Here is a 12,784-nt window from a genome sequence, read left to right as displayed (position 1 = left end):
ATCGGGTTTTCGCACGGGACATTCGGGTAGTTGTGCCTTGCGCATCACGTGCATCCAAAGACGCGTTACCATTAACGATCAGATCTTGATTTTTGGTATGTATCATTTTGCAGCTTAGGCCTTGGGCCTATCAAAAGAACGTGCGCCGAAACCGATTGTCCGTCATCCGTTGGAGTCATGTTGAATTCTCGAACATGATGGAACCGTCCAGCGAACGAGATCTAAACATTGGTGATAAAGTTGATGCTATTTAGGGTCTTTCGGTGTTTTTTTTATTCCCCCCGAAATGCACAATAAATATTTATTGAAGCAAAACGTTGAGGAATCGATCCAAAACCAAAATGATTTGGTCCAATGTAAACTTCGCTTATCGTTTCGGCGATCGCTCCACCGATAAGGAAAAGGCGGGAAAATGCTCTGTTGGAGCATTTAGTTCTCAGCGGGGTGGAAAATCCGTTAATAGCTCCTCCTACTAGTGAAGGCTCCCCTTTTTTTTGTTTGGTTTGCTGGTGCGTATTGTTCACTGTCATACTGCTGCGCGCCTATGCTGGGCAGCACTCACACGATGCACATGTTGCATTGCGCGCCCTTCGTACGTAATGTTATGCACCCCTTTTTGCGGATGGGTGGGAAAACTAAAGCACCCATACTGACTGACCATCGGTCTGAGCTACCTGAGCCCGATGATCAATTCTTACCCTTCTCGACCGCACATTAAGATGTACTTTATAAGAAGGGTTGGTTTTTTTTTGTTTTATTTGTTTTTTTTTTGTTTCTTTGTTTTAACCATTACACTACCAACCACTACCAGCTTAAATGTATGTTTTATCGATTTCCATACTAATGGAAGCTGATGCTAGAGGCAATCGAGCAATTCAGCTCCCCCCGCCGGGTAACACCACCCCAAACGAATAGGGCTAGCGGGAGGGGAAGATGAGGGATAGCTAGATCGTGCCGGTAAAAGCGATAATTAGCATATTTTAATTATAATTACCTATAACGCAAATTCAAACTCCCCTACGTCGTACACGATTGAGTAGGACCTCTGTGTGTTGCTCTCGCATGCGTTTGCATGCTGTTTCAACGCGTCCAGTTGCTTTCTCCCATACGATCCAATAGCGAACTGGAAAAGCGCACAGCGTTTCACAAGTGCGTACACACGGCGCTAGACAATGGAAAGTGTTTGATGGCGTGAAAAACCATTGCAGCCGCTGCTTGTTAGAGCAGGAAGGGTTGCTGCATCAACGCAACAATGCAACACACAATGGTAAATGTTGCACTTTTTTCGTGCACCACCATTGCAAGCCGTAGACTATCGGACTCGAAAATAGGGCGGTTCCTAATCCTGCAAAATAGTACTAGCAACAAAAGAAAAAAACAACAAAGGAGTAGTGGAAGGACACGCACAGCATTTTTTGTTTTACTTCCATATGGAGCCCTCTGATAATCGTTGTGGGAGGCATTCGTTTTAGCATTTTCTCCGCCTACTGGAAAAAATGAGCAATTGCATTTCGATAGCAAAAAACGACAAAAAATACGATGTAATTTGAAAAATTCCCATCACTCACATCACTGTGGAGGTCCATTCTTTCAATCTGGCGTGTGTGTGATTTGGGTCCTTTTTTCCCTTATTCTAAGGTGTGCTCCTTAGAAGCCCTCCCAATGAAAACCATCCATGCGATGGGGTGTGGTTGGAACGCACACAACACCGGACCAGGGGGGGACTGATTTGCACGCTAATTAATAATCCAAATCTCAATATCATGCAATCGGCCATAAATCTTCACCCCAGCAGGAGGTTCTATTCTGTTCTGGCTTTTGTTGCGTTCCGTCACGAAAAGCTCAACCTCAAACATTTTCAAATCACGCATTACTCACGGTGGCGCGTAATGTTGGCTGCGTACTGGAATTAATTAACTTAAAATGGCTCCCCTCCGTCCCTTTTGGTTGGTTCCATTTCCTTTTCGTCCGAATTGCATTTCCCGCTGAAGGAGGGAAGTTCCTGCTTATCTTTCTAATGATATTGCGTGCGCGAAAGTGCGCCAGAAGTGCGTGCATCTTCAACCGTGTGTGTGTGTTTTTGCCGCGGTTGTAAATCATTCCTGCACACATGTCGACAAATCTGCATATTACGATCGCTGGTCATGACATTTATGACCAATTTCGATTCACCAAAAGCTTCACAGACTTTCATGTTCTCAAAGTTCGTGTGCTTCGGGAGGTTAGATTTTTTGGAACTCTGTAGCAGACGGCAAAATATTGACACAAAAAAGAGAAGGGATTTGGATAAGTTTGAGTGGCATTGCTGTGGTCGCATGTCTGAATCTCCGTATCACGGATTGATGAACCTCGTGCAATTTGTCCAATGTCAAACGTCAGTTTCAAGCGCTCGAGATCTGGTAGGAAGTGAAGTTCTCAACGCTCCACGTCTCGGACTTCAAACTCACTCCACACAAAACACCATCAATTTTCGGGCCTGTATCTTGATCCAACTCGGACATCATCCCGCCTGCTGATTCTTGCAAAACCCACACTCATTAATGAATTTGTAGATCTCTAGGTCACGGCGCATGGAGCTGGATGGATGGATGGATGCAAGTCGGCAAAAGCATTGGCTTCTCCCATGACCTCGCGGCACCATCGGTTGCGCTTTTTTTTTTGTTTGGCGAAGATCTTGCAAACCGCGATCGTTGACTTCATCGTCATCCATTCTATCCGGAAGTCGGTGCGATGCTTCGTTCAAACGGTGTAGCGAGAGTGGTGGGAATATCAGTTGGGAAGTTTTGTAAAATGCTTATTACATACCGCCGGATGAACACATTAAAGCAACAAATGTTACGCAACAGGCGAAAAATTTCGACACCTTCATCACGCTCGGTGCTCATTTTCTACGTAAACAATTACACCGATGGAGGAAACCCTTATGGTACGGTGTCCAACACCTTCCCTGCTAAGCCGCTTCTTGACGAAACGTGATTCGTTTCCCGTAGCGATCTCTTGCTCTTGCGCACAATGTTTACATCCATCTAATGCTCTAAACCGTAGGAAAGAAAAAAGGCTAAGAAACACCTCAAACCTCTAACCGCTGCAACCATGAGCAAAAAGGGAATTGGGCATGGAAGATTGGGCGCAGAGCGCGTGTAGACCGGTTTTCAGGGTCAAGAAGTTTGTCCGCGACTGTAAACGTACCGAATTCCGGCGCTCACCGAATGCGGCAATTCCTTTGCGTGACGGTGTCACGCTCGTGCGCAGAGCAAAATGTTGCTGCGCGGTGTATGTGTGAAGATCTGATCGCGTTTTCGCCTCTCACGCACGTCGATCTAATGGGTGAGTTAGAAGTGATTATTTATGTTAGAAATTCTAACATTTCTCGTATAGTATTGTACGGAAAGTGATTTGCTAAACAGATTTGATTAGGGATTTTTTTAATGAAATTAAGAAAAAAATTTTTTTTTACATATTTTTGATTACAATCCACCGAACAATTGAGGCGAAAAGTTTCACCGAAAAGATCATTAAACGAACGCTTGCAGTGCAGTTTAATTGTTGACCTTTTTGGGCCGGACGGAGGATGTCATTTCAAGTGTGTGCACTTTTCCTTCTGCCCCTACGCCGTGTTTCGCAGCCGCAGCCACAAAATGTACCGGAAATTGTGTGCTGATTACGAAGCAAAAGTACATCTTCCACAGGACCACTTCCTGCGCCAGAAAGGCCAAAAGGTGACAATAATTTGTGGCTAGCCGTATCATCAAAACGCTAAAACTTCCCGGTCCGGGCCCCAGATCGGGGCACATTTGTTGACAATGATTAAAAGAACTTCACAACAACGGGACGGGGGTACATACATTGTTTTCGGTTGGCTGATAATGATTTGGTCCACTGGAGATAGAATTTGAGTTTTTTTATTGTTGTCGTTTTGCCATAGGTTAGGCTTGATCGCTCTATCAATTTGCAAACTGAACACTTGGTGATTTGATTCGTGTTTTGCGTGTCCTTTTCTGTCCGAACTGATTGAATGTTTGTGCATTAGTAGCAACACAAGTTCTAGTGTTGCAATGCATTAAAGTGCACCTTTAACAAATCACTTTTTTTCATTTGTATTTGAGGTGCAAAATGAGATTTCATTTGATTCGTGTTTTTTTTTTGCTTTACTTTTAATTTTGCTGCTTCATCAACCACTGGATGATTTTCAATCAACCAGAAAGCCTAATCAGCTTTGTTCTGGCAACCACACAGAAACACAGAAAAACGCCACAAAGCGGCACATACACGCACGTGGAACGATCTGTGGCGGTGAACCGGATATTTGATTTTTATTTTTAATGTTTTATAATTTACAATTTTTGCTACAGCAAACCCCCTTTTTCCCCAAAGCGCTCGTGAAAAAGGATTGTGGTTGATTTTGGGGAACGATAAAAGAGGGGATGAGGAGAGGCTGGGAAGGTGACTGCATATGGGCGAATGCATAAAATTTTAATTTCCCGCAATCACAATCAGTATGAAAAATCACATGCACCACCGAACCTGGGGTGCTGCTGGGTGGCAACATTCGGGCGTTGTGGTTAGAATCACGGGTGACATATTATGCGCGGGAAAAACAGAGGCATCACAAGCGGACAAATGATGTTATTAATAAATGTAGTGCTCTGCCACCTATGGCCCCGCTTCCCTACCAAAAAAAAGGGGGGAAATGGCCCTTGCTGGCATGAATTTATGTTATTTTATTTTGTGTTTTACTTCTTTTTTTTCTTCTTATGTTTACGCGTGGTTTTTGTGGTTTGCAGTTCTAAGCTTTATAATTAAATCAATTATAGGGTGGAATGGGTTTTATATTTATTGTTCCATAATAATCGGTGCATTCAGGCTCATTTTGCATTCAGTGATGAATGCCATCGTTTGCTGCCTGTGATCGGTTTTGAGCGATTTGATAAAAATGCATCACGTTTTTTTTTGTTATTGCTCGCTTGCATTTTACACAATCACTAAGCATTTTGCAGTGATAAAAGTCTAGGTAAAAAGATAAATAAAAATGTACCACCATCAACCAATCATCGAAGTAAAAAACTCCCACACCAAGCGCCACATTAAAAGCAGTGATCGGTTTATGGATATTTTGTGTAACACATAAAAATAATTAAACCATCCAACATAAATCTCTCTCCCATTCTCCCTCCTCGGATGGATCACGGATTGGTGTGCACGTGGTAAACAATTGCGACCCCAGAACACACGGATGGCGAAACCAACCGGAGCCAATCTGCGGTCGAAAAAATGCATCCCACAGGTCAAAGGTCGGTTTGGTCGGTACGTTCAAAAGGAATGGGATGCTTAAAAAAAATATCCCCGTCACCCATAAGTGCATCATAATATGCAAAACGTGCGGGGGAAACAAACAAAGAAAAAAAAATCGGGCGGGAATATGTTGCCGATTTGGTGGCTCATGGTCCACGTGCGGTTTCGGGCTTTTAACCGAACACCCCTGTTGGTGTTTGATTCATCCGTTCGTCACCAACTTTTTTTTTGTACGGAAAACTAAGGGGTAGGGGGAGGTTAAAGGTATTGAAAACCAAAACATGAGTTGGGGATGTTGTGTGAAAATACAAACAGCAAAGCAACAAAAAAAAAAACTAATTGAAATGAAGAGAACAAAAATAAAAACATACACTCAACAGCATTTTTATTATGTTATCGGTCCGTCATCAACAGCAGCAATCGAAATTATGTGAAAGCGAAAGGAAGCGAAAGGAGGAGGAAAGTGTAATTGGGTGGGAAAAAAGGTGGAAAACACACACACAAATTGTGAAAAATAACTCGCGGTCCCGGTGAGATGGTACATCATTACTGTGTTAGCATCAAACCGCGACACAAACAATTGTGATTAAAAAAAAAAGAACAGAACAAAAAAAGCGCCAACACCCCACTGAATACATCCATCACACGCAGATATGTTTTGCTGGCAAAGAACAAAACAAAAATTGTTGACCTTTTGATGCAAGTGAAAAATAGTGTAGAAAAATTATGTATTTTTTTCAAATCATAAAAAGCATAACTTTAGATAAAGGATTATGTTATTAGCAATTTTTTTTATAAAATTTTTACTCATTATTCTATTATGCTATTCCTTTTAAAAGATCAATATAAGTATACTCCATTTGTGCTATTTTATGGAAAAAAGTAGAAATTCATTTTAAATAGTTGTAACGTCATTTAATTTTCCACCATTTTGCGTGTGATGATTAAAACGACCTAACCCTTTGTTCGATACACACGATTAAACAAAGCCGGTACCTGATATGGGTGTAAGCAACAATTAAAAAAAATCTATTTTCCACACCCTACAATAAACGAATAAAAGAAAAATCTATCATTTAAAAATTATCACATCCTTCCACCCTCAATGATCACTATCGTCGGAGGGGGAAATGCAAAAATCAAATAATGAAAATAACTATAAACGACCAGCACAAAAAGGACATCCGCATTGCAACTGAATGTGAACACATCCTAAAACAAAACAACTACAATTTTTTTGTTTTCGTTTTGTTCTATCTGATTGAACACAGATTTTCCATTTTTTTCTTTCTTTCTAAATGTATGCGTGGGTTTATTTTTTTTTTGCTTCAGCTTTATTGTCTGCCCTATCAATAAAGGGTTTTATTTTTACGTTGCCCATAGTTTAAAAAAAAAGTATAATCGGTTAACAATTTTCATATTGGGACAGAAAAATAAAACCACCATTTTGTTGTTGTTGTTGTCTCCATCCACCCGGATTGGGGTTTTTGTTTGACATGAAAGCCTCCCTGCGGCTTACTCCACTGCACTGTGCGGTGGGTAATAATATGCTTTTATCTTTCATCGTTTAGCTATGCTCGGTGGAGATTACTTTGAAATAATTGATTGTACTAACAATGTTGATGGAATAGATTTTCTTTTGTTTCGTAATTTATTTACCTTGAATTAAATGCAATTTAGTAATATTATTAATTATCGATAATAATTAATTACACGTTTCAATAGTTTTCTAATGTATTTTCTCTCTTCTTTCATCCTTGCAGAGATATGGAAAAGGTCGCAAAAAGGTATGTGGTGTTTAATTATATAAAGTTATAAATGCACACAACAAATCAGCATCGAATGATACGATCGGTACTAATTTCTAATTAAAATAGGTGATAAAACAAATTATCAGCTTACACAGTTTTACACATCCAAATTATAGACCCCTGTTTGACCGCAAGTTAATCTCAATTCCATTACCGAACGATCGGAACCGATAGGGTAAAAAAACGTAAAACCTACGCACGCCCTTTGATCGAAAGACGGTTCGCGCCGCGTCGCCATATTTATGATGCGCCACTGATGTTTTGTCTGCTTAGCATATTTTGCATGCATCGTTTTACATCTTTTCGCAATTAGCTGTACCCTTTATGGTTGTGTAAAAAATAAAAAAACAGGTGACGCTATCGGTTGTCCCGCACTGTGCTGCTGTCCTGTCCTGTTGTTTGGACGTACCGATAATAAATGATGATAGCCACCTGAACGGTGGCGCTGTACAGGATCAACGCGCGGTACGATCCCCTTTTTGGTAGTGATGAATCTGCTCCCATACTCCCATGTATGTCCCCGTTCAGGTTCATCCTTTTTTGTTTTTTTTTCGGGGGGTTTTTGTGATTGACAGTCAGCTGGAGCGTCATGCTGATCGTAAGGACACCGCCCATTATGCTTTCTCCGTACGCAAAAGCCATGCCGGAGAATGTGAAAGGCAGCAAAGACGACGGGTACGATCATGATAACGTGATACGCAAATTGTACGCTATCAAAAGACGATATTTCTCGCTTCGGTTCGTTCTGCTGAAGCCCTTTATTTTGGGGTTGTAGTTTTGGAAATTTTGCTTTCCTACATTAATATCTTGTCTTTCTATCGTTCGTATTCGTGTGTGTCGCGCATGTATTTTTCATGAGTGATATTGCACTTGTTTGCGCGTTTTAATGAGGTTTGTAATTTTTCATCATAATCATCATCATCGTTTACCACGCTCCTTGTTCCTATCGAATTAAGTATGATATTCTGGGAGCCCCAACCCTTTCCCAGGGGAGGTACGAAGGACTTTATATATCACCTGGGATTGTATGAACCAGGATTCAAGTACTACAGTGGAGTAAGATTCATAAAAAGAAGGGAAAAAGGACTTGATCCACGATCCACCATAAAGTGGATTCCCCCACCCTTGAAACGAATTCCGAAAAGAAGTTGTCAGAATTAATTTTTATGATTTCACCGCCCATTCTTTAATGTTGCTGATTGTCCTTTCTGGATGGCACCTCATTGAAAAGGATGGTTTAAGTACGTGTTGCCTGACAGTCTCATAAGTAAGATTGGTTTGATATTTATTTTATGTGCTTTTTGAGATCTCTTTTACCCCTGCACGACAAGAAAAAAAACAAAATTCCAATCGTAATTAGATCAAACTTCACAGAGTAGCTTTAAGAAATTGGAAGAACAGGAACAAGTGATCAGTAAACTGTTAGGAAGTGGTGTCGTTTTTAAAAAAACTTAATTACCTTCACCACTCAATTGGCACTCATCGCCTTTAGTTTTCGTCTCGCGATATCGGACCATCGGAAAACCGTCTTCAACGATCGGCAATCTGCATGATTTCAATTCTCAAAAGCATGTTTGTGCTGTCGTTCACGATCACGGCACACACCAGTGGAAGACAGTTCAGCCGACCGCGTGCATGATTTATGGTTCGCTTTTTGCGCAAACTCTCCCCAAAAAAAGAAACTGTTCCACGCCGCTAATCGAAGGGCAGATGCAAAAAGCTACCAGACCGGTGGCTTTAAGATCACATTCTGGAGTAATTGCAATGGCGTTTCGCCTTCCGGGTGAGGGGGGACTCCTTCCATTGGACATGTTTATGATCATCACCACCAGTTTCGCAATCGTTTTCTCTCTTTCGCTCCCTCTAGTTGTATTATTCTGAGTTCTTTTAACCAAGAAGAACTCATGCTGATCTTCATTTGGGATCCGCTTGATTTATGTCTTTTTACAAGTCGAAGCCACGCGTCCAACCGATCGGACGTTAGTGTCTTTCGTCCTGTATTCTGTCCTGTATATCTTCAGCAAAACACGCGAAAAACATGCTTAATAAAAATACACTTAACGAGAGTTCCCGAGAGCTTCTTGTGAGCATGTTTTGGGGCGAAAGTATTATAATTTTTTGGGGTGGTCAAAAAATATGAAACACCACTCTTGACACGTGTTAACGTTACTGCTTCCCCATCACGTAAGCAGCGTACGCGAAGATGACAGTTTTGTAAAAATTCTAGTCGCTCCCCCTTTTTGGGTACGGTTTAAAACTTCTTGAGCTTTCGTACACTTATGACGTCCATCGAAAGGAGTTTAAGTTTAGCAAATTACTGATCCTGTTCTGTAGCAGTAGCGGTCAGGATTCAGGAAACAGGAAGACAAAAAGGAATGAGATCGAAATCTCATTAAGGCCAAGTGACGATGGTCGCAAGATCATTAACTCTCCGGTGTTCCTGCCCGCCCGGTAAACAAAAACATGTGTTCGAAAAGCGAACATTTGGAAGAAAAGCGTTGGTTGTATCATTAGTGTTGAAGCGTGGTTGTCGTGTGCTGATATGTTTTGTGTTATAATTCAATTTACGCACAAGCATAAACCCAAAAAAGAGGGACGCGGGAATTATATTTCGGTGCATCAACTTTAATCACTTGCGCATCGTTTCCTCAAGGAACGATTCTTGTTGTGGTTGGAGCATCGTACTGATCACCTCGCTTTCCCAAAGTACGCTGGAACATTTCATTATTACCTCCGTCGTCGTCAAACCGGCTTGTAAAAAATATCGATAATTGAATGTTGTCTTTTATTTGCTGATACAGCACTCCGGCACGGAAGGGTACAGCAATTTGGTGTGCAAAAAAACGTCAAGTGTTGGGAATAAGTTTGAGCAAACAGTTTCAGGCAAGTAAATTCAACAGTTTTTTTTTTTCGTTCTGTTATAGTATGGCTCTCAGAGGCGCCAGTAAGCAACAAGTGAATGAACCAGTGCTTGGTCATGGTACTTGGATGACACTTGGTGCCAGCTCGCTTTTAACACGGCCCTTGCCTGCTTTTAAGATCGCTCTAGTCAGCTCAAATGGAAAATGTACGTCAATTTCTCAGTTTACAGTGCAGTAACCATTTGGTTCCCGACATTTCTTCAATGAATCATGCCCTCCATGTTTCCAAAAAGCTTCAAGTAATTCACATATGTCTGTACACACTGGACACACATTTGGAGTTCTGAGTTTTTTTTTTGTTTGCTTCGACCAGTTCTATCCAACTGTTTCACAGCCTAGCAAATAAGCATATTTTCGTACAATTAGTGAAAAAAAATGTGTTGCCAACACGATTGAAGACATTTTTTGTGTTGTTGGTTTCTACTTCCGACCCGGGGGATTATGTTTAATTGCTTTACGGTTGCTTAACAGGCTCTGCGCCTTAATAAGTCGTCGGTTTGCACCATTCTTACAACCCGTGGCTGTGGCTGTTTCGAGTCTGTAAATGACAGAAGGAAGGAAGAAAAAAAAACATAAGATATTGTGCCTAACCTCCATCACACTGGAAGGAGAGTTCGCGCGTGTATATGAATGGTGTTGCTGTCTTCTTGGCGCGACTTCCGTTTCGTTTAATGGAAAGTGTTGTATCTTGTCCGAATTAGCTTGTGTGCTAACAGAGAAAAAACACAAGCTTCTTTGCGTATTGAAGAATGTGGCGCTATTGGCTACTAGAGTGCGACAATGTTTACCCTTTTTGTTTGATGATCTGGCTAGAGTGACACAACACAGATCGTGGGGAGATCTTCTAAAGATGGCATGGAAAGATTGGAAACAAATGTGAGTGATGGTCAATGTTGTACTCTTCCTTAACTTTGGCTGTTTATTACTTCTTTTTTGTATCAACTTCAATATCTGTGGGGAAATTAGTCTTATTATCTTCGATTTGACGATATCAAATGAATATATTACAAGAATTCCAAGATGAGATTTGAACCCAGATCTTGTGTGTTTATTCACTCGTTCCTTACCTTTTGAACTATTCTAACGATTCCCTGATGGATCGTCATTTTTCATATGATATCAAACTGTACGATCTTCAGGTGATTTAGATCGATCGTTTACTACTACAGTACACCAATTTTATACTACTTTTGTTATATTACTAAGCTAAAGAACTACGCTTACTCCATCAAATACGTATTCCAACTGCAATAGTTCCACATTCTCAGCATGCATTTCGTCGATTATCTTCGTTTGTTTTTTTTTATTTGCCTTTTGCTTCACGTCCATGTGCGTCTGGGAGTGTGTTTTTTATGTTTCGCTTCCCGCCATTGCTTTTTTCACCCCCAAAAATCGCGCATCACATTACGTCAGTTTCTCTTTGTCGGTCAGTTGCGGTGTTTTTGGCTGTTTTTTTCTGTTGCCGGTTGTTCAACGGTGCACGGAAGAACCTTCACTATATGTTGGATACGCACGATGGGTAGCAAGTCTCCCCCGCTACTGTCCCCTCTCTTTACCCCTTCGCCATCCACCCTGCTTCATACTTCTCCACCCCACCGCAGGCAACATTGTAGCGGACCAAAATCTGATGGTGACAAAGAATGATGTTTTTTTTTCAACCCCCAAACCGAACAGTGCCGAAAGAAAAATTGCAATTTTCGGCGGGTTTCGCGGATGATGCGTGTGTGCGTTGGTCCACAGAAACCCGCTGCTCACGAATAGCTGCGTGTGTGTGTGTGCGTGTGCGTGAGAAGGAGAGGGCTAGACGGCGTCGAATGGCCTAAAAAAAGCAAAACTATCAAAGCAGGCGCATTTTGGGATGGATGAATGCGTTTTTTTTCGGTAATCTAGCCACCCGGTGTATGTCGTGCATGATGCCCTCTTACCCTTGCGTTGTGTCGCTGTGTGTGTGTGTGTATGCGTTTGATGAGATTTTCTCCAAATCATCGCGGTAGGAGGCAGTTGAAGGGAAGTTGATGCATAATGTGCGGGTTCGCTTTTTTCTGGTGATGGTTTGCTGTTGTACTATAACGACGCTGTTGATGACGATGATGATGGGGATGATATTGGGTTTAGAAGCAACTGTATACAGGTAAACCGAATAGGGGGAAGGATGCCACGCATGCATTGCAACTCGGAAATGCAATTTTTCGGGTGTTATATGACGCGATGCAGATGTGCAAAGGCGAGCTCGCGCGCGCCTGTATGTGTGTGATTCTTTCGGCGAATAAAAAATGCAACGGGAAAATAGGAAGCATAGTACTAGTTTTTGGGTATAAAAGAAGAGAAAAAAAAACGCACACCCCTATTTCCACCCAAGTGCTCACACCACCAAAACGGTGGAAAAGTGTGTTTTTTCTCGTTTTTTAAGCTACAAGTGACAGTGTATGTGCGCGCGCGCGCACACGCATACACCCGTTAGTGAGAGTGAGATAGTTGCGGTAGAGCGAAAGAGTGATAGGGGAACGGGATGGGAACAGCCTACTACTACTAACGTAAAAAAGCGATGAATTTTTTGGGGGTAGTTGACGAGAAAGAAACGGGTTCAAAAAACCAAGAAAAAATCGCCACTTTTCCATGTGCTTTTTTTTTTTGGTTGGTGGAGCGCCGCGCATGAATGATGCGTTGCGTTGGCGGCGATGATGGTAGTGATGGTGGAGTGATACATTTTTTTTTGCTGCTTCTCGCTCTTTGTGCTTTACCTACCCCCTTGTACAAGGA

General features: G+C 41.7%; 2 protein-coding genes across 5 annotated transcripts in view; both read left to right on the top strand.

Annotated features, from left to right (window-relative positions):
* Positions 1-12,784, top strand: part of LOC125764983 (zinc finger protein squeeze) — a 114,299-nt gene that overhangs the window by 87,020 nt on the left and 14,495 nt on the right. For all 4 annotated transcript variants that reach the window (XM_049429787.1, XM_049429785.1, XM_049429786.1 and 1 more), the window contains one exon: positions 7,056-7,079. In XM_049429787.1, coding sequence (XP_049285744.1) covers positions 7,056-7,079 — 24 coding nt within the window. The remainder of the gene's footprint in view (positions 1-7,055; positions 7,080-12,784) is intronic.
* Positions 10,049-12,784, top strand: part of LOC125764939 (non-canonical poly(A) RNA polymerase protein Trf4-1) — a 132,496-nt gene continuing 129,760 nt past the window's right edge. The window contains exon 1 of the mRNA XM_049429685.1: positions 10,049-10,058. The gene's annotated coding sequence lies outside the window, so the exon portion shown is untranslated. The remainder of the gene's footprint in view (positions 10,059-12,784) is intronic.

Source organism: Anopheles funestus, chromosome 2RL, assembly GCF_943734845.2.
Source record: "Anopheles funestus chromosome 2RL, idAnoFuneDA-416_04, whole genome shotgun sequence".
Taxonomy (NCBI): Eukaryota; Metazoa; Arthropoda; class Insecta; order Diptera; family Culicidae; genus Anopheles; species Anopheles funestus.
The sequence above is the reverse complement of the archived record's forward strand: the minus strand, read 5'-3'. Positions and strand labels throughout refer to the sequence as shown.